The sequence below is a fragment of the Motacilla alba genome, chromosome 20 (assembly GCF_015832195.1).
Source record: "Motacilla alba alba isolate MOTALB_02 chromosome 20, Motacilla_alba_V1.0_pri, whole genome shotgun sequence".
NCBI lineage: Eukaryota > Metazoa > Chordata > Aves > Passeriformes > Motacillidae > Motacilla > Motacilla alba.
The window spans coordinates 10923980-10946057 of record NC_052035.1 but is presented as its reverse complement, the minus strand read 5'-3'; the positions used below and the strand labels follow the sequence as shown (position 1 = coordinate 10946057).

Genomic DNA, 22078 nt, shown 5'->3' with positions numbered 1-22078 from the left:
AAGAGAGCATTACTAATTACATCTGACAATCAAAAAGTCTGCAGAAAAGTATCAGCCACCTTTTCCTGCTGTTCATTCCGTGGGCAAGAAACAAAGGTATGTTAGACAAGAGAGCAAATGAAATGTTCAAAGGATCCTTGTCTAGAACTGAAAAATACAGGGCTGTGCTATCAGATCAGAATTTTAATTTATATTGTTTCCACTGGTTCCTGACATAAAATCTTTCATTGTTGGGTATAACCATTGTTAAAGGTCACTGTTGCAAAGGCTACATCCTTTAGAGGAGATGAGATCCCATTTTGGATAAATTCACCATTTTTGTTCCTAACAAGGAGATAGTATCAGGATTTGAATGTACAAGAGTGTCGGTTTACGGATTAAAGGCTTTTGTGTTCTGCAAACCACACTATGCCAGATTTCATGAGTTTCAGTGAGATCTGCAAGTCCCCAAAGTCAAGTAGGTTGATTAAAGTGGTTCTTTATAGCTTTTGAAATAGAGATAAAGTACAACTTTCCTACACGGGTTAATGTAGAATTTTTTTTCTTGACAAGGCTATATGCCTTCCAAGGACATAATTTTAATCTCTTTTTAAACCTTTCATATGAACATTGTAAAAAGCTCCTTTGTGTTGTAATGCATTTTTATAAAATATCTAAATTTCTATGCAAACTTCAAACCTCATTTCTTAAGATATATTTATTTGGAAATGGTTATCTTGCAGCAGAATGGTGTCTTGTGGCATCATTTCTGTAGCATCTTTTCATACTATCAAAAGAATGTAACATCTGATAATGAAAAAAAATTAGTGCTCTTTGTTAGATATGCAAACTACGTTTTGTTTTTTTTTTAATATCCTTTTACTATTATGTTTTCTGCACTCCTGGCAAGTACTCAAAGAGTCTTTGAACCAAGGTGAAACCTACATGTTCCTTCCTCACACCAGAGTCTGAAGTGAGAGGGTTTTCTTTTGCTGCTTCTGAAAGAGAGGGTATTGCTTTATTCTCATCTGCTCCAGCTTTGTCTTCATATTCTAAGAGTAAAATTTGTATGTTGATCCAGAGTAAGTCATTACTTGAGATTCTGAAAACATGACACCAGTAAAGTGTAAAGCCAGCGGCTGTCACCTGTGGCAGGAACACGACAGAGGTTGTCTGTGCTCCAGCCTGAGATCAGTTTCAGAAGTGCCAAACTTTAAGGCTTGCTGTTGGTTTTCAAACTCTTCCAAAGAAAAAGAAACCAGCACATGGAGACCACGCTGAGCATCACTCAAGCTTCCAGCACAAGCTCCCTGTGAGCAGGTGGCTGTCTTGTCTGCAGCACTCCATGCTCAGAGCTGAGAGGGCTCCTTTGCAGGCAGGTGAGCTGCCTTAATGGCACAAACTGCTGAGGACAAAGGCAAAACTTCCAAAGCATCTTTTCAGAGCTGGTGAGCTCATTGTCATGCACTTCCTTGAGTGGGCTGGGCCAGGCTGACTCCTGCCTGGCCAGCAGGAGGTGATGCCTGCAGCCCAGGCAGCCCCTTTGCAGGGGAGCACCGTGACAGCTGGGTGTGAATGCATGCATGGGCTGTGGAATAGATTCACCTGGATGTGAAGCTGAAGCAGAGCATGGGATTTTGTGGTTATGAACCTGGAAAAACAACAGCCCAGAGGTTTATGGAGGGGCTGCTAGCTGGTGGGATGCAGAGCAGCCTCAGAAAGGAGTGAGAACATCCGTGGTCATCACTCGAGACCTCACCAGAGTGAGTAGTTTAATAAAACCAGAAATGAGCATCTCAAAGCCTGGCTTTCAAAATAAGGCTGACTTTACAGGGGTTTTGTGGGGATTTGAGCAAGCTCATGGTCTCCTTTGCACACAGTGGAGGGAGACCCTGGCAGTCCCTGTGTGACTGTCACAGCAGCTGAGAGCTGGGATAACTCACAGCGCAGCACAGCCATCCCCACAGAAAACAATATTGGAAATTAAAGGTCACAGAATTGATAGTAAGGCTTAAGAAAACAGCAATTAGTCTGCTAGGAAGAAAAGCTAAATTACCCGTAGTAGGAGTAGAGGGGGGAGAAAAAGAGCGTTATTGATCTAAATATCAAGTTGGCAGATACACGGAGTACAATCTAGAAGTTTTTTACACCTCTGGGCTCATTCAACCCACACAATAAAAAATGCAGGCCTATAAAGATGCAATAAGAAGCAATCAATTAGGATGGCATTTGCTTGTTTCCGTGCTGCAGTTGGGCAGGCACATCACAATTAATGATTTATTAGGAAATTTCCCCCCCACCACCACCATTTTACACAGACTGCTGCAACCAGACCAGAGTTGTTTATTAATTTTCCTGCTCTTCAAGAATCTTTGTTAGCAGAAAAGGTAAACCCAAGCCTGGGATGCCAGCATGGGGTTGGGTGATGCCCTGGAGCGTGAGGAGCTGTGGGTTTCATTCAGCCAGTGGAGCCCCTGAGTGCTGGGCTCCCTGGGCACATCACCTCATCTCCAGAGCCTAATGGGGCAGGCTGGCAGCAGGAATTGGGGAGGGATGGCACCCCCCCTCCACCACATGCACTCACTGTCATTTCAGTTTCTCCCAGCCTAAGGGGCCTAGAGAGAAGATTCAGCACTTTGCAGCAGTCATATCTGTCAGGGGAGGGGTTCAGAGTCCAATAAGAGGACTGAGATGCCCTTATTCTTCTGTTATCCATAGCTGTAGGTCATGAAACACTATTTGTCCAGGCAATTCTGCCTTCATAAACCCCTGCTACCTGGAACTAATGTTGTGTCATCATTAGCCAATCTTGGAGGCAACAGAAAGATCTTTCCTGCAGACATTCATCTGAATAAGTCTTTGCCTTCACAGCTTTTTAGCAAAACCAGCCAGGGAAAGAAGTAAGAACATTGGGGGAAAAAAAGGAATTCCCTTTAGAAGGAAGCCTGAATAATTATCTTTGTGTTCATTTGTCTCAATCCCACACCTCCCTAGGAGTGGCTGCAGTAGCTAATTGGTTTTACTCAGCTGTGCATGGCTTCACTGCCCAGACTCCAGATTTATTGCACAAAGTCAAGTCATGGTGTGAATTCATCATTTGTCCCCCACATCAGTCCCTTTCTCCTCTGAGGTGATATTTGTCTGCATGTTTATGTGCTGTCAGGTCCAAATGACATGAAAGATAAATTCTGGGATTAACCAATTTTAGTACCAACCCAAAAATCAGAATGAATTATTTCCTTTTCAGCAAGGCATAGCTTCAGAGGGGCCAGCTCAAGGAGAGTGGGAGAAGGAGTTTTGCCAGCACAGGCCTTTATAGGAGGGGAAGAAAAAAATACCCCACAGAATTTAGGGATTTAAGAACATGCCAGTTTCAGAATGAATCCTTATCTGAGAAGGGAAGGCAAGTGTGTAACAATCAGCCAGAGAAATCTTTATGAGTGGTCTTTAAAAATTTTCTGGAAATCAAGGGCTTCAAATGCAACAATTGAAAGTGAAGCTAAATGAAATACAGGGGAATATGAGTAAATGCTACAGGTATAGGTCAAGCACTGCTTTATCAATCTTGTGTTTACTCCAGCAGCTCCTCTGTTGCCCATTGTTTTACCTTGTTTGAATAGATATGCTTCTCTTTATTTGAAAATCAATTGTAATCTTATGAAAGAGAACTTAGAGCAGAGGGAATGCTGGAAAGCAGCATAGTGAAAGATGTTCATTATCCTGAATTACTCCAGGGTAGGGAGGGAATGACATTAAAGAAGTGTGGGTAGCTTTGAGCTGCCATCCTTCCTTTAGCAGGTGTAATTTAATGTCATTACTTAATTTTATTAAAGGTAAAGACAATTGTGGACAATACACATTACAGCATTTACCTATAATAATGATAGTGGGGGAGTGTGAGAGGGAGGAAAGGCAGACTCCAGTTTGAATTCCCAGTAGCTGCTGATCTGTAGCTGATGAAAATTACTCTTTTCTTCATGGCACATCTCTCCAAGATTTGCTTTTTACCCTGAATAGCTTTGGATGGCTCCTTTGATTCCAGTGAAGGTGCTCTGTTCTCCTCAGAATAATACTTTGCTTTATAAGCACAGTAAGCAGTATCCACTCTCAATTCTGCTTAGGACAGATAATTTCCTGACTGTACCTAACAGAGGTCAACAACAAGTGGATGAACTCCTGGATTGCCCAGGATGTGCTGAGCATTGTGGTATTCACCCCAGTGAAAAAGCTTTATAGGCTGCTGTGATCTTCCTCCAGGCTTTATATTGGCATGTCTTGTATATTTATCATTTCAGTATAACCTCATGTTTTAAAATGTGTAAGCTCTGTCACTGTGGGCTGAAAACAGATGTTGTGATGGCTGCTAGAGGAGCTGCTGTAAAGTCTGTTGTGTGGGGCTTTTCCAAACTCATTGGCAGCACCTGGGCTGTGACCTACTGAAGATGTTCAGGGATCATATAGGACTGGCCCTCTTAAATGGGTTAAATACTGCTGATGGTTTGTTCTTGATGACTTAATTCTCTTTGGTTCTGCAGGGCATAAGCCTAGGATTGACAGACGAAATCTGTGGTCCTGTGTTGAAGATTTGAGATGGTTTCACAGAGTGTTTAACTCCTTTGGAATTACAATATGATACCTTGTTGTCAGCAGTGCAGCCTAAAAGAGACTGGGGGCTCGTGAGCTTGTCACTGCTGCCATGCCATACAACATTAATTTAATGTAATGGGCAATAACTAGTGTGGATTTAGGAAGAGATGATCCTGTTTAACTAATCTGCTTCAGTTCAGACAAGGTTGATAGTGGAGTGTACATATGACATAATCTAATGGATTTTTCAAGAGGCTTTTGATAAATTTCCATATATTTCCCTTGCTTAAGCTGTGTGCCTCAGAGACTCCAAATTGGGCAAGAGAATGGGTAAAGAACAAGTGAAATCAGGGGAGATAAAGAGAATAGAAGAGCTGTAGCATGTAGTGGAATAAGAATTATCCTGCAGCTTCCCCCTGTTCTTCCCCACCACTCAGCATGGCTGGAAAGAGATGCCATCTGCATTCACTAATAAAAACTTGTTTAGGACAGGTGCATAGCAGAAGAGAGGGCAAGATGCCATTCAGGATACCACTAAAGGGCAAATTTAAATTTACATTAGCATAAGGCAGATTGAATATTTTTGCTGTCAGCGGTGAAACAATATATACTAAATACAAGCATCCGTGACGGAGAGATGCCAAAGGATGGGGGTGGGTTAGGAGGGGAAACGGACTCTTGTGCTAACAAAGGAATGATTTATTATCATTTACACAACCTGGCATTTGTGCACACCAAAGGCCAGGTTTTAGAAGTGCTCTGCTCCTGCAGTTTGGGGCCAGAATTTCAGTTGCAGACTCCGAGCCAGCCGCTCCCGGCTTTCCCCAGTGTTTAATTTGCCATATGTCAATCAGAGTGTTGATTTGCAAGTGCTGTTAATAGGCAGTGCTGAGACATGAGGGCAGTTGAAAATTTGGGAATGTGTCTTACTGGCAGCTTTTGAGCCCCAAACACTGGAAGTATTCACAGGCCAGGATCCCTGATCAGCCATAAGATAAATCAGGGACTGGAAAGCAGAAAAGAATGCAGTTAATGTGTCAGGATGTGCCTGAACGGGACATGCTCCGTGGAAATCAGTGCTAAATGAGAGAATTAAGCACCAGGAAAGGCTGTGGCAAAATCACAAGAAACCCTTCAAATAATGAGACAAAATCAGGGGCAAGAAAGAAATAAAATGAAGTAAAATCACTGAAGAAGCAATAAAATGCCATCACTGAAATCTGAGTGAGGCAAAATACCTTGGGATAAATGGAGATAGTCATCCTAAAAATTTAGACATTTCAGTATGTCATTTTCCCCTGCTGTTGACAATTAACTCTCTGGTTGCTGTAATTAAGCAAGAATATCAAGAATGTTTTCTGTTGGATTCCTTGGAGCATTTGCTGAATCTTGTGCAGCGGCTGTGTAATAGTGGGTTTGTTCTCCTTCGGGCTGAGATGTGAAGTTAGGCTTTGGGGAAATACTCAAAAGAAAAAAACCAGGAAAAGTCTTGCCTTTTCCTCATAATAAACCTGAGGACCAAGCTGTGGATCTTCCTTGAGATGTGATTTCAGATATCAAGGAAGCAGCTCAGAAAGCTATTCTGCAAATCCAACCTACTGGAATCCCAGAGGGCATTTATACAGAAGTAAAACAAGGAATATCTGAGCCATTCACCTCTTTCACATATTGCTTTACTCAAGCAGTGGAAAGGCAGTGCAGTGTTCTCTTGGGGGTCAGTGCCTGCCTGCACAGAAAGTCTAAAATTCTCAGTAACCAGGGTTCTAACAGAAAAGCAGAATTGAGAAGATGTTTTGCTCATTTCAAATAACTCCATGGTCCTCTTCACGGGACTGGCATCCCGGTGGGCGTGGTGATGGAGGGGAGAGGGCAGGGAGGTGTGAGGATGGACAGAAAGCTCCCACCACGACCACCCCTGTCTTTCCTTTGCAGTATTCAGGAGAAGTGCCTGAGAACAGGGTGGAGGTTGTGGTGGCAAACCTGACGGTGATGGACCGCGACCAGCCGCACTCTCCCAACTGGAACGCCATCTACCGCATCATCAGCGGGGACCCCTCGGGCCACTTCACCATCCGCACGGACCCCGTCACCAACGAGGGCATGGTCACCGTGGTCAAGGTAAGCGGGAAGCCAGGGACACTGTGGTTGTCACTCTTACAGCTGCAGGGATTGCCAGGAGCCTGCAGTTGTTTCATGCTTTCCCTGCCTGGAAGTACGAGTGCTTGGATCTGTTGTTTCCCATCTCTCTGTGTGTAGGAGTCCTGAATACTCTCCAGCATATGGCGCTGGTTCTGGGTTTCCCAGCTCAGCCCACCTCACCATGAGCTTTCAGAAAGCCTCATATGCTGAAGGGATTCCCAGCACCGGAGCCTGGCCTCCACCTCCTGCTTCTCCTTGACTTTTTGAGCTCTCTGAGAGGGAACGAGCCTGGGCTGGGCAGCCCTGCCCTTCTTGAGCCAGAAAAGCCCCTGTTTGCTGTGGATCAAGGGCAGTGTTTCACTGCCTGGGTCAGTCAAGTGATCCTCTGTGAAAGCAGGGAGTGTAGGAGAGATCTCAGGAGGGGTGAATTTTCCCTTTGACTGAGTTGTTTGGCAGCAAAACTGTTGGAGAGATTTTCCTTTTCCTGGTATTAAGTGATCAACACACAGTGTGGGACAGATCCTCAGTTCAGGACAGCTCCACTCAAAGCCACCCCCCAGGCTGGATCAGCAGAAGATCTTGTCTACAGACTCCCAAGAAATCAAACCAGAAATATCCACCATCCTTCTTCCCTCCATGTGCTGGTAGAGCTGGAAGCCTCAAGATACTCACAACAAGTGTCAATTTGTGTTTCCTTCCTTGCCTCCTGTTTCCAAAGAACATGACTCTATCTTCATTGGAGCATTTGCTTCTCTTTCATTTGTGGGGCCAGTGAGTGTTCGTGCAGTCAGGACATCACTGGACCCCTTCAGCATTCACTGAAGCTCTTCCCAGATAAGATGCCTGTGGTTGCTCCCTCTGACTACAAAAAACAGCAAAGACATCACACACAGGCTGTTGAGACGTGCAGGAGCTGCACAACACACACTGTGCACTGCACATGGGGAGGATTAGTATCTGCTGGGGTGGATAAAGGCAGCACCTTCTGACAAAAAGTTTTAACCAACAACATAGGTAGAAATACTAAGTTTAAAGAGCAGCATGATTCAAGGATAGATCTGCGTTGAGCCCTGCTTCCTTGTTGTTAGCTAAACAAGCTGCAGTCATTCCTAATGTGCACAGTTTGTGTCTTAGGAGAAATGGCATCAGTGAGATGCCAGTGAGGTCACACTGGCAGGAACGTGTGAGCCTGTCCTGTTCCCTGACCCCTGGGCTGTGTGTGTGTGTCTGCAGATGCTGCTCTGCTGAACTTCAAGGGACACACCATCCTACTTGCCAGATGGTATTTCAGCAGGGTCCTCTTATTTATCAATTTTATTGCCCTGTGATGGTGGCTGACAGCCTTACTATGAAACCCCTTCAAGCTTAGACACATGTATATGTTGCATATATGTGTGTAAGCATACATATATCCAAATCTATATTTTCTGCTTAAACAGAAAACATTCAATGAAGAAAAGCGCAAAAATTTAACTTCCACTGACACCAGCAGCCAGTCTGAAATCAAAATGCCAACAGTTTCAGTGCAAGTAGGGGAGGACCCCTTATTCTTAATCTTGCAAAGTGTCAGGACTGTAGTTTAAAGGCACATCAAAGTGAACAACAGGGGATTTGCATGATCAACACTGCTGCACAAGGACTTGTGCATAATGAACCATCCCTTATTCACAACTTGCAGGCAAAAAGCAGGGCAGATTTGTCAAGACACCATTGATGCTGGTGTTGATTTTCCACTGCTGTGTAACCCACAGTGATCACAAAGCAGAGAACCACATGAAAATCCCATCTCATCAAGCTGAGCTCAGAGCTTGAAATTGCATTGGATGTCTTCACTACATCACCTCACCTGATCCTCCTGGGCACCAGGGTTCCCTACCCCTGTCTGGCTGGGAGGCTTTTTGGTGTATTTTCAGCAAGGAGAATGAGTGAAATTGCTTGTGATTAAATTTTCATGGTGAAGAAGGGAAGACTCTTAGGATTCCACCTTCTTTGAAATATTTTGTTCTCTGTTAATAAGTGAATATGCTTAAAGATTTGGGGGATGTATTCTCATCAGACTGGGTGGCCAGTCAGAGCTTGTTCTTTGCTGTGTTGGAGCAGTCTCTTGCTGGTTTGATCACTGATGTGGGTTGAAAACACAGGTAAAAAATTAAAGTCAAGTAATGAACCATTTATTTACAGACCCTACATGTCTGGATTTTCACGTGGCTCTTCAAAGCCACTCACAGATAACTCCTGCTGCGAGCAAAGGAGTGACAGCAGCAGCACAGGGAGGGGGGCTCTGTGCAGAATCCCACCACTTCACCAGCATTTCAGGGGCCTGAAACGGAGGGCTAGAAATCCTTCCAAGCCAGATTTCCCTTTGGAGTTCAGATTATGCTCATGGGGGCCATTTTGAGGCTGCCCTCAGGAAAACCCCATCTGTATCTCCAGTGTGATCACCAAAAGTATAACATTTCCCTTTTCTGTTCTTGCCTTTCCAAACCATTTCCATAACTGTGCAAGACCCTAATCTTCAAAGAAAGCCTTGATCAAGGGCAGAGAGAAACCTCCCACTCAGATGAGACACCGCAGAGTCTGAAGACAATCTCCCAGAGCAGCAGTGGCTGCCCTGTGGCAGCCAGCTAAGTAAAATGTTATTATAAACTCTGCATGGATCAGAGCTGTGAATTTATAATGGAGATGCTGCTGAAGCTTCAGTTATTATTTGCCTCAACTATAACACCAGGCAAATGTGTTCACTTCAGTTAAAAGTACCCCGAGAAAGGGAGGACACGTGGCAAGCCCTCGGCATCGCTCTGCTGCAGCCAGGTCGGAGGTGCTGGTGAAGGAGGAGGAGGTGCAGCATCTTCAGGGGATATTTCACAGCCAGATCACACACCAAACATCCAGCCAGGGCTACCTGCAAAAGTGCTGCTTTTCAATGTCATGTCAAGTGCTTCTTGGACATGAAAGTGAAAAGTAGGCAAGAGTCCCACATGTCCTTGTCCCAAATGTACTGTGTCCCAAAAGCTCTGTGGGCTTTTTCAGGATTCTGCTGTCATAGAATCAAAGAATCATTTTGGTGGAAAACACTTCTGGATCTTCAAGTCCAGCTGCTAACCTAGCAATGCTAAGTCCACTGTGTCCCTAAAAGCACATCAAATGACCAGTGTACAGCGTTTCCAGTGAGATGCATGGAGGTGCAAGGGGTGAGTGTGGTGTGAGGAACACTGAGTGCTCTGTGCACCATTATCACCAGAGGGAGGCAGTTTTAGGGAGCAGAGGTATGAACAGTTCTGGTATAAATTGCTTATTAAGGTGTTCTGAAAGAACACCTTAGAAAGAAGTTCTGCCTAAGGGCTGGACAGTGTCTGGCTGCAAGGGGCTGCTGTCCCATGGGGTTCAATAGCCCAAACTGCCAGGACAGCACGGACTCTTGATTTTACCTTCTTCTTTTTTTTTTTTTTTTTTTTTTTTTAACTGTGTGAAATAGGACTCAGTGGACACAGAAGAGATGAGCAGATCAGCTCTGTCTTGCAGACTGAAGTGTGGTGGACACTGTTTGGTGCCACTGATGCCTCCTAGACACCCTTTGGGGTGCCTGATCCTGGTCCAGCTCTGCTCCTTGCATGATTTTTCTGTAGCACAAGAAAGAAGCTCAGAGAGCAGCCCTACATTTTTACATTTTTCTGAGGGAAAAAACCTCACTGCTTTACATCAGGCCGCATCCTAGGAGAGCTGTGTGTGGTCAGTGTGTCCTGAGCATCAGCAGCAGGGAGTTGCCCACATCATTCCCCCATGGAGCTGCTCAGCCCCCAGCTGCCTCTGAGCCCCTCCGGGGAGGGAGCTGCAGGGAGGCTGTGGACAGCCTAGCAAACAGAGCAGCATGAAAAAAAAAGAAAAAAAAAAAAAACCAAAAAACAAAAAAACCAAAAACTGTGGGAATATAAATTAGAGGGGGTGTGAAAAGAAATGGAGGAAATGCATTAGTCAAATTGTTTCAAGGCCTTGAATAGTGTTTAAATGGGAACTTTTACCATGCATTGGTTTTGAATGCAGCACAAGTCCGTGAGTCAGCACGGGTGGGTGTACTGGGAATCTTTATGCTTCCTTTTATTTATTAAATGTTGGCCCTGCCTGTCAGGAAGCCATTTAGCATCGGGAACATTTGCACTTCAATCGAGTAGAGATTGTGCTGTTTTACCTTTTGCCCCTGAAATTTGTTTCTCTCGTGTAGGCTCCTATGATTTGATTTCCCTCCTGACAATACTGGGTTTTAAACAGGACATGGCAGGCAGCTCCTGCTGCTGTAAATCCCTGTCCAAGTCGGTGTAGCTGTGGCGTTTTACACCCTGAGTGAGTGCTTTGCAGACTCAGCACTGGAGAAGGTATTAGGGAGGATGGATATGCTTCTAAATTTGTAAATCACGGCCAAGCAGTTTTTAACAAGCAGAGGTGTGATCCTGCATAACTCCAGCCTCCCTGGCAGATGATTAGCGACTTCCCTCATAATAATTAGTGGGATGGTTTAGAAATTATTATTATACTGAGCTCAGTCAGTCGTGCCAGCAAAGGCTTTTCACTCTGTCTGGCTCCTGGGACAGACACATTGTCTTCATGTGTGTGTTGAGAAGAGATCTGTGGCCTCCCAGCAGCAAAACCCAGCTGTAAGAGCTGTAGGCAACCTCCAGAGACCACGAGGTGCCTTGCAGGAGGATGAGAGGTCCCACTGGAAAGACCACCTGCTTAACCTGACCAGGGATTGTTCCTGGCAGCTCCAGCTTGGCTTATAAACTCATTTAAGAGAGAAAATAAAGAGCCCTTCAGGCTCATGAGTCCGCAGAGACTGTCCTGGTTCCACAGTCAGCAGTTTCAGTGCCAATAGCATTGCTAAGTGCCCGTCCCAACCCTCTGAACAGGCCCCACCTGTTGCATCACAGCAGCCCTGGGTGGGTTTGTTCATTTGATGCTCAGCTCTCACAGGCAAGTTGTCTTTGGCAAACCACTTAGCATTGGAACAAAATACAAGGCAGATGCTCCCTGCTGTTTGCAGTTTTTCCTGCGTGGAATTTTTTTAACTACTTGACCCTCCAAAAACTGGAAGGCCAAATCCTCCAGCGGATTTAAGTTGCTCTGGATTTACACCTTCAAAAGATCAGAGCTCAGGAGGAAACAAGATCAGGCAATGACTTTGATATCATCTGCCTTCTAGTCTTGCAGCTCCAGCCAGAAGGTAGAATTTATTCTCTGCTTGGCTCTCTACTTGCTTGTTTGTTTGTTTTAGGCAGTCGATTACGAGATGAACAGAGCTTTCATGCTGACAGTGATGGTATCAAACCAAGCTCCCCTGGCCAGTGGCATCCAGATGTCCTTCCAGTCGACAGCAGGAGTCACCATTTCAGTCACAGATGTCAACGAAGCACCGTATTTCCCAACCAACCACAAGCTGATCAGGCTGGAGGAAGGGGTGCCCACGGGGACGGTGCTGACCACGTTTTCGGCGGTGGATCCCGATCGCTTCATGCAGCAGGCAGTAAGGTGGGACACCAGGCAGTGAGGTGGGACACCAGGCAGCCTGGGGGCTCCCCTGCAGCTGGGGGGTTCAGCTGCACAAGTCTGGGGAGCCAAGCAGCTGAAAGCTGATTTCCAAACTGGCTGGTGGGATGTGAAGGAGATCTTGGCAGGAGTGGCGCCTGCAGTCGAGCGCTTGCACAGTGTCCTGCAGGTCTGTGAACTCACGGCCCCCCTGCTGCAGGTAAGGCAGGCTCTGAGCAGCTGGGTTGGATCCTGTGTTACTGGCTTGCTGTGGGGCAGATCACACCTTCAAGTGAAGCAGATTTCTGCGTTGTTACAGAGGTCAGGGCTGCTTCATACCCAGTCTTTGGCTCTGCCTCACCTGACCTGTGTGGTTCATGCACTTCATAAACACAGAGGTTTAGAAAAAGGTATCTTTGTTATTTCTGTTTTAAGGGGGGAAACTGAGGCATAGAAAGGGCTAGGCCTGGGTTTTCAAAGGGAATTTTTAATCATGCCTTGTGTTGCTTCCAGAGCATTTAGGTTCAACCTTGCTTAAAAGCACAGTGCAAGAGGAGCTGTCGGCTAGTTCAGAACAAGGCTGGTGGGGTTACAAACAGCTGCTGGGCAGGTTTTTGAAGTGTCAAATTGTTCAGTGTTGCCTGAGCAGTCAAACACCCATTCACAGGCCGTTGGCACTTGGTCTGTATCTCACCGGTGCTCCCCTTGCCTGCTCCCAGTAGGTGCAATTTGTTCTAAACCTCCCTTTCTCTTCAGAGCAGCTGCCTAACATAACCTCCCTTAGCTGCTTTCCCTATGAATAGGATTCAGCTGGCAAAATTTTAACCTTGTAAAAGTCAGGTTCTATCCAAGCAGTTTGAGATCACTTTTAATTCGTTCTGTGACCAGGAGGGTGTCACTCACTCTGTTTTGTCCCACCTGGGCAGAGCAGGGACTGAATCCAGGGTCCAGGACCCCGGCTCACACACCTTCCCAGCAGGAAATAATTGGCAGAAAAGTGTAGGTGAGAATGAGTCCTTGTGACACTTTCACAACTATTACAGCTCCGTCTGTGCAGATAGGAAATGCATTTCCTGCTCCTGGATACTTTTACATCCACAGAAATTGTTTTCTTTTTTGCTCCCAGTCTGTAAGAGCTGTGGTATTTTTGGCAAAACCTGAGTATACAACATGACCATGGCTGAGGCCACTTAAACTTGCATCAGTTGTGACATTTTGTGTCAGGAAGAGTTTGAAATATTTCACCTGGCACAAAGCTGTCAGGTCTAGAAAATGGTAGTTTATTCACTGCCTCATCTTGTTGTCTTTAGACAGGCATTGTGACTTTGGAGGAAAGAGACCATCCTAACTAATAAGCCCATTTTTCTTATGTTCTTTTTGAAATATTGGCCTTTGAAGGGTCTTTATTTCCCTGATGTCTGTACCAAGGCTGGTATTCAGAGGAGAGAACAGCTCATTTGTGATTGAGTACTCCCTCCAACCTGGAGGGGGGTGATCTGTAATCCAAACGAGCGCCTGCTGTTCCTGTCATTGCACAGGGCACGTGTAGGGTCTGCTAAGGTTTCCTGTGAGCATGAGCAGCCAGTTACTTGGGTTGTTTCTTTCTAGGGCTTCCAGGACATGCATTTTGTGCATCCACAGCACCTCGTTTCCAAACCCCAGTACAATCTCTCTCCCTTTGCATCAAGACAGGCAATGCCCAGGCTTGCAGGAAGCAGTGGGGTGGTTTTGGGGTCCTGTCTTTGTGAGATGTAAGAAAGATCTTTTATTTTTTACTTCACAGTTGGCACTGGTGAGTTAGGAAAAAAAGATACCTAAAAGGCTAAACCTACAGATCCATGATAAGCACTTTGCAGAGCTGATCCAGCTGCTAGAGCCTTGCATAGAAATTTCAGTCTCTAAATAGTCTTTGATGAAATAGAGTTTTTACAAATAGAATATGAGGAAGCAGGAGCATCTCCAGTAATGCACAGCTTGGCATGGGCAGTGTCACACCTCAGGTTATCCTCATTAGCCACAGACACATTCACAAAGCCAGCTTTGAAACTGGATCCCTGGTCATTTAGCAGAGAAAGGGCAGGAGCCTCACAGCAGTGATACTGAAATGAAAACATCCCAAAGAGTCTAGCTCCATGAAATGTAATTCTTTCCTTTGGCAGGAGTTTGTGCAGCTGCGTGTTGCTTTTCTCTTCACATGGATTGACTCAGCTCAAGTTTCCCTTTGAGTTTCTGCTTCAAACAGCCCAATTCTGGAAAGGGATATTCACCAGAAGCCAGTAATGCTCTCACCTGCATATCTAATGACAAATTATATAAAACTATCAGCAGGTCTGAGTTAGCCATGAAATAAGCTCAGCTTCTGTTTGCTTATTTCAGTAATTTATAGTCTGGCCATTTATTAGCTTCCAGTTGGATAGTTATGGTCCATCTCATTTCAAACAGTACAAAACTGGGAGGCAGCAAAGCAAGAAAACAAGCAGGTAAGGAGGATGAACTAAACACACTGATCTGGAGAGCACAGGAAAAGTTTGCCCAAAAAACCCACATTCTCAGCTGGTTTCATGGGACATGAACAGACAACTGTGAGTTGACTGAGTAGTTGGGAGGTAACTGTGACAGTATGGTATTCCCAAACTGTTGTTGATTAGTGGTGGGCAGAAAACGGGAATATCTTTGACTTTAAAAGCCTGTTTTCAGAAGGGCAGGGTCAGGAGCAGGAGAAAGCAGGAATTCATCCTCAAATTCAGGCATATGAATGCAATGGTCTTTGCAGACCCCATTTCTGCTCAGCTGCAGAGACCTCAGGAAATGCCCTCTCCTAGCAGCAGGAAACTGTCATGTAAGTGGCACTTAGTGGAAAGAAGAACCTTTAAAACTAAAGTAATTGAAAAATTGAATAATTGTAAAGGTCAAAAACCGGATACTCAATTAGCATTGTGTTTGTCAACAAAACCAGTTATCCAAAGGTCCTTTGAATCACAGGTCAGGAGTCCAGAAAAAAAACGTATTTCAAGCAATATTAAGGATATGTCAGTGAAAAGACTGCCATGTATTTATTTCCTTTCTCTGTAGATACTCTAAGCTGTCAGATCCTGCAAACTGGCTGAACATTAATGCCACAAATGGTCAGATCACTACTGCTGCTGTCCTTGATCGAGAGTCAGACTACATTAAGAATAATGTCTACGAGGCCACATTCTTGGCGGCTGACAACGGTGAGCCCAGGCTTCACATTGTTCATGCTTCAATAAGACTCTAATGTGATGCATTAAGAGAAATGATGCCCTGACAGAGTTGTCAGTATAAGTTATCTTTTTCCCAGGTTTTTACGGTCAAAAATGTGAAAGTGGGACGGGAAATTGCTGGAGTAAATTAAATGTGCACAGTATACGGGGAGTGTTATTAAGGGAAAGGGAGGACAAATGGAAAATTGATTTGGGGAGTTCAGTGTGGCGGTGTAGCCTGAACTTAAAAAAGTGTCAGAGGGATGTGCTCTCCAGGGGCTGCCGAGCACACCGGTCCTGGTAATCCTCCCAAAGGCACTGATCAGAGCATTCAGGAAGCCTTCCATCAGGGAACCAGAAATAATTTTATGGGATGGCAGGAGGGTATTAAAAATAAGCCCATCTGTTGAACCGTGGTAGCTTTCGTAAAAGGTGTGTCCATCACTGGAGCTGGGCTCTTTCTGGCCACTGCCTGCCTGCAATGTGCAGCCATCATCAGATCATCTGGGTGCTGCTGTGCTTATTACCAAAGCCACTCAGGCCAGTCAGGTCTCCTGAAGAAGTTCTTTTTGCTCTTCTCATTGAAAATCACTCAGTGCTTTTGGTCCAGTCAGCACTGAGAGCTGTGCTGGCCTCACTCAAGGGCAGGCAGCCCAGTACTGCTGCTCTGCTTTTCTCTTCCTAATCCTGGTTAGGAGGAGCTGACAAATTTTGCTAACCACACCCAAATGTGGGCATGCTGGTATTTCATTCCTCAGTTCCTCCATCTGGAAAAGGTTCAGGAGTTTCCCAGGACAAGGAGAAGGCCTTCCTCCCCCTCACCCACCCTCATGTCCTGCTGTGGGGTGCTGAGCACTCAAACCAGAGCCCTCCTTCAGCAGCACAATTCAGTCTAGGCTTGGCTGTGAGCACCTCAATATATTGCTCATGCTCTGCAGGTGCTTTCAAGGCATTGTTTGTGTGATCCCTCAGGCTGGAGGTGCCATGGTGATTATGAGCAGATTTGGTGATGTTTGCAGGGCTAATGAAAACTTCCTCCCTCTGGGGTTCCATGCATCACTTCAATCATTGCCTCCCAGGCCACAGGGGTGAGGGAAACTCATGGAAGAGTTTCAGTGCGGAGGAGCTGTACCAAGAAGTGCATTTTGTCCCTTCTTTGTGCCATGAGTGGTAGGACTCACCCCACAGCCCCGTCCTGAGCTTCCCCTCCATGAAGGCAACCAGAACAGGGAAATTCAAAATATTCTCAAATGATCTAGTGGTGTTCATCTGCAAAAGCTGCAGGGCAAAACAGGACAAATGAGTAGGCCAAGGCTGTTCACAGATGCAGGGGTAGAGTTTGAACCTATCAACCTAATCCTCACCATCTGACCTTGCAAATTCCAGGCACTTGGTGCAATGTGATGTGGAGTTAACCCCTTTCCCTGGCTGTGGCGCTGATGCTGCAGCGCATCAGCACCTCCACATCCATCATTCAGCAGCTCGGAAAGTGAGGGCCTAGATAAATCTCTTTAGTCTGAAAAATTAATCTATCACTGGTATATTGCAGCCATTAAAATGCACATAAAGCAACACCTTATTTAAAATTCTGTCTAGAGTGCTTAGGATAACAGCTAAAGTTTCATCTAGGCTAATAGACTCTTACCACATTGCTCCCAAGTTCCAGGTTCTCCAGCATCAAAGAAAGCTTTGGGTCAAGGGTTTTGCTGGGGATTTTTGTCTCTTTCTTGCAGAAGCAGCAGCATCTTCTCTCCTTGAAGTTCTTTTTGCTGTTCTCAGTACATGATAAAGAAGTTTAGCCAATACTCCTTGGACATGCTCTCTTTCTCTCCCTGGGCTCCAGTGCAGAGATATTGTCTTTAAGAAATGTCTTGGCTGCAATGTAAGGAGGGCAAAAAGAGAATCCTAATCAACAGCATGGTTTTAACCTGATTTCTGAGGAGAGAGTCCCTTGGAGAGAGTCCCACTGTGTCTACACAAGAGTGGAGCCTGGCAGCGTTAGAACCTCTCAGCCAATTTCAGCCAATCTCCCAGGGAAGCTGAGGACTTGAATGTGTCATATTCCAGCAGGCTTCTGCTGAGCAAAAGAGCTGAGCATTAAATCCTTGGCTTATACCTTGCTGTGGGAATGCAGACACTGGCCCTGTGAAACAGGCAATGATGGAGAATTCAACAGTTAAATGTAGATGCAGAAGTTGTATTGTCTTCTTCCTTTTGTCATTAGTATTTCAATCTTAATTTCAGGGATCAGACCAGCTTCTCTCCTGGAGTCAATGGTGATATTTTAGTCCTCATCTCCTGAGGATAAAGTCCAAGGATCCTTCATTGCACATCAGTACCTGCTCTATGTCCTTGCTCTCTCCATATAAGACAGCTGAAATAATGTGAAATGTTCCATAGTTTGTAGGATGTGGCCATTAAAAATTTGTTTACTTTTCATTTCTCCTAAAGCTACCCCTGAACTGCACTCAGGAACACAAAGAAACAAAAATACCAGGACTCAGATCCCAACAGTACTCAATGGCCCAACAAAAGTGCATTTCTATGTGCAGCAATTGCAGGTTATTTCAGCCACGTGCCAGTTAGTGCCTCTCAGGACTGACGGTTTGTGTTCAGTCTGTCTCAGAGGTTACAGTGCTTTTATCCCAGAAGATACTCTGGGTAATGTGAAAGCAGTAAAATCACTTTGCTTGGTCCCAAAAGTCAGTTTTCATGTCCAGTCCCAGTATCCTGGTGGGCTGTCTGCCTCTCCAGAAGCTTTCAAGGCTGATCAAAAGACCTTGTTTTAGAGGGAGACCTACCCCATGCTTACAAGATGAAAGGATGAGAATTCGTGATTGAAGAGCTTATGTGGGAACAATGAAAAAAGGATTTCCAGACCTCCTTCGGAATTTTTGAGGCTCCCTTGAGACATGGAGAAAGGAATGTGGGAAGGATGGCCTGTGGAAGCAGAAGCCTGATGGTGAAGTGGTTTGTGTAGCTTTGTATCTAGCAGTGAGAGAAAGGGCCAGGACTGAAAATACAAACTTTAAAAAGAATTGCTGAAGACATGCAGGCAGAGGGCAGGCCAACACAGAGCTGCCAGATGAATGTGGGGGGAGAAAAATGAAAAACACTGTGCCATTTCTGGGAAGGCTGTTCTCTCCTGCCAGGGCAGATACTACTTTGTTTGAGTAGTCATTAGTCTGACAAATGTTGCTCTCCATCAAGAAGGGGTGGACGACCAGGACTGCTGTGCTGTGACGTCCCTGCTGGTTGGGACAGATGTGGAGAGGATGGGAAATTGTGTATTGAGACCTAACACTGCTGCTGGGGGTTAGTGGCATCACCCAGCACGTCTGGTGATGGCTCACATTGTGGGCTTCCAGCAGGGACCTCTCACCACTAAAGCTGGGGCTGGATGTGGCATGTGCTGAGGAGTTGGGCTTTCTTTGAAGCAGAGTAATGGTCTGCAAAGCTGAAAACTGGCCAGCAAGTGCTACAGTAAATGCTGACCAATGGGTTACAATATGTAGATTTTTCTCCCCTCCAAGCCCTCTTCTTTCTCTTGTCAGCTCTCTTTCTAATGGTTTTTCTTCTTCAAAACAGCCATTACCAAGATTTGCAGGAGCAGCTTGGCATCACCTGCTTGCAGTTTTAGTTTGACTAGGGGCATTGCTGCAGGCTACAGATCTGCAGAACTCAACCTCCTGTTCTGCAGGAGTGAAAAACAGCAACATTAGGAGGCCTGGGGAAGTTTTGTACCGCGTAAAGCAAGGGACCATGAAAGTGCAGTATGTCCCTAATAAGGTCCAGGGAGGGAAGGTGAAAATCCTGGTTTATTGGACCTGGAAGGCAGAGAGGGGGCTGGTCCGTAGTGTTGCCAATCCCTCTGCTCCCCGGGTGGTGCTCACAGGTCCGTGTTTCCCGTGCAGGAATTCCCCCTGCCAGCGGCACCGGCACTCTGCAGATCTACCTGATCGACATCAACGACAACGCTCCGGAGCTGCTGCCAAAGGAGGCGCAGATCTGCGAGAAGCCAAACCTCAATGTCATCAACATCACGGCCGCGGACGCTGACATCGATCCAAACGTGGGGCCCTTCGTCTTTGAGCTGCCAAGTGTGCCATCTGCAGTGAGGAAGAACTGGACCATCACACGGCTCAATGGTAAATGGGGCAGGCAATCCTGAGCACGTTTGGGCTCCGGTTCTCTAATGAGCCCCACGTGTGGCTTCCAACTTCAAAACTTTCCCACTTTTTTTAATCCGATTTTTATTTTTTAGAGCACATTACGGCTGACATTATAGACAAGATAGTTAATCAGAAATGATTTGTATCAGACCTGCAGCATAACTCTAAGAGCCTTGGCACTTGGCTTTTTTTAATGCAGTTCATAATTATGAACAGTTATCAGTAGTGAACAGAGTATAAATCATCCATAATGGCCAAGGGGAAAAAAGCTATTATCAGTCTTCCTTATGTTCCTCCAGTGTAATTGTCATAAGCCACAATCAGGATCAATGTTCATTTCTCTGACCATAATTGCATAAAGGCAGCCTTTTAATTTACCATGGAACCAGGAGGGCTAGGTAAGTGTGAAGATTACCAGTATGTGAAGGATTTTTATATTGCAGCGTGCAACCACAAATGGCTCTAATTGCTCTGCTTATTGGCAGTTTCAGCAGAGGATGGAAAATATCATGGAGTTGTGGGCTGGTTTTGGCTTCAATGCTGGTCCCTCTCGCTGAGGTCTGGCAGAGGGTGCTAGACCAGGGGCAGCAGCTCATGCCCTCACAGCTCAGGGCTCAGTCACAACGGGATTACCTGGCTGTGCCTGTCATCACTGAGTTCCCAAAATCCTCAGGGGTAAGCGTGAGTGAGTACAGAACCTGCACAAAAGGCCAGGGGCAGCCCAGCCTCAGGAAGCATTATTGATGTGTGCCTATTTGTGTTTGATGCCATTTTGAACACATGCAAGTGGATTTGCAAATGCCAGGCAGGTAGTGGAGGGCAGCAGTGAGTGCACACAGTACTTGGCAAAGCACAGGCTGCTTGTTGGCCAGACTGTTGGGGCAGAGGTCTGAAGCTGTCCTGCCCAGGCGTGTTGTTGCTTTACCTCTTCTGCAGGGCTCAGAAGAGGGCTCTAGCAGAGAAGCCTGCACAAGTGTGGCTGCAAGGCTCTACCAGTGCCTGTCATCTGTCTGTCTGTCTGTCTTGGTCTCCAGGGGACTATGCCCAGCTCAGTTTGCGGATCATGTACCTGGAAGCAGGAGTGTACGATGTGCCCATCATCGTGACAGACTCAGGAAACCCCCCCTTGTACAACACCTCTGTCATCAAGGTGAAGGTGTGCCCGTGTGACGAGAACGGCGACTGCACCACCATTGGGGCCGTGGCTGCCGCGGGGCTGGGCACGGGGGCCATCATTGCCATCCTGATCTGCATCATCATCTTGCTGAGTGAGTACCACAGGGCCTGGCCTAAAACCACAGACTGCTGTGGGTTGGAAGGGACCTTAAAGTTCATCTTGTTCCAACCCTCCTGTCACAGGCAGGAACACCCTCCACTCTCCCAGGTTGCTCCAAGCCCCGTCCAACCTGGCCGTGGACACTTCAGGGATGGGACTGCCTCAGCTTCTCTGGACAGCCTGTGCCACACAGTAAAGAATTTCTTCCCAAAATCTGCTCTAAATCTACCCTCCTTCATGTTTCCCTGTTGTTCTTTCCTATAGCTTGTATTTTTCAAGCTCCATGCAGAGGGCAGGTCCCTGAGCTTGGGCTGTGGAGGTGGTTCACACATCTGCATTCAGACCTCCTTCACTGCAGCATCAGCAAAATGAGCTCTGCCTGTGTCAGACCTGTCTTTCTAAGACTTCCAGTAGGTTTGCAAACATTATTACACCTGACAACAACTTGTAAGTAGTGAGTGTGATAGGATCGTCCGCATTTTGCAGGAAAAGGTTGAAGGCTCCTTCCAAATTTCTCTGTCAGATTCTCCCACAGCTCTCATGTCTGGCTGGCTGTGGATATACTGGTTCCCAATACCTGATAGGCTGGTTATGAGAGTCTGGCTAGTCCTTGCAGAGCCAGTGCATAACTGTGTTTTTCTGGTTGTTCCAAGGTAAAGAAGAATGGTAGTTATTCCCATTGCTTTTAAAATTACCTCGGATTGGGGGGTTTATGAGTGTTTTTAGAGGAAGGATTCCCAGTTTGTCAGAAATTATAGAGGACGGCGGTTACATCACAGAGAAAGACTGGTTATCCCTTTCCTCAAGGCAAAACTCTCCCATTTTGCCCAGGAGTGCTGTTAGTCCCAGGCTTCCATGAGCATTACCAATAACCATGTGTGCGCACACTTAAAAAATAAAAATTATATCATTATAACTTCAAGCAGGAGTTGGCACAGTAGGAATAGATAAAAACAAGCACTGAAATGAACAATGAGGTAAATATTAATCAAGAAACACAGGATGAATCCATGGGACTCTCATTAAAGCTAATGGGAGTTATGGTGCTAAATCACATTTAATATTTACCCCCAGTGTGTTTTAACAGAGAGCAGACAGAGCGACGTATGCTCCAAGTGTCACCTCATGGGGACATGACATGGTACATTAGGAAAATGGGTCACCCCTGGACTTCCATCCACATC

At 45.8% G+C, this 22078-nt stretch overlaps 1 protein-coding gene across 2 annotated transcripts in view; it reads left to right on the top strand.

Annotated features, from left to right (window-relative positions):
• CDH4 (cadherin 4) overlaps positions 1 to 22078 on the top strand; it is a 419557-nt gene that overhangs the window by 385653 nt on the left and 11826 nt on the right. For both annotated transcript variants that reach the window (XM_038159241.1, XM_038159242.1), the window contains 5 exons: positions 6499 to 6684; positions 11972 to 12225; positions 15295 to 15437; positions 19361 to 19594; positions 20653 to 20886. In XM_038159241.1, the coding sequence (XP_038015169.1) occupies positions 6499 to 6684; positions 11972 to 12225; positions 15295 to 15437; positions 19361 to 19594; positions 20653 to 20886 (1051 nt within the window). The remainder of the gene's footprint in view (positions 1 to 6498; positions 6685 to 11971; positions 12226 to 15294; positions 15438 to 19360; positions 19595 to 20652; positions 20887 to 22078) is intronic.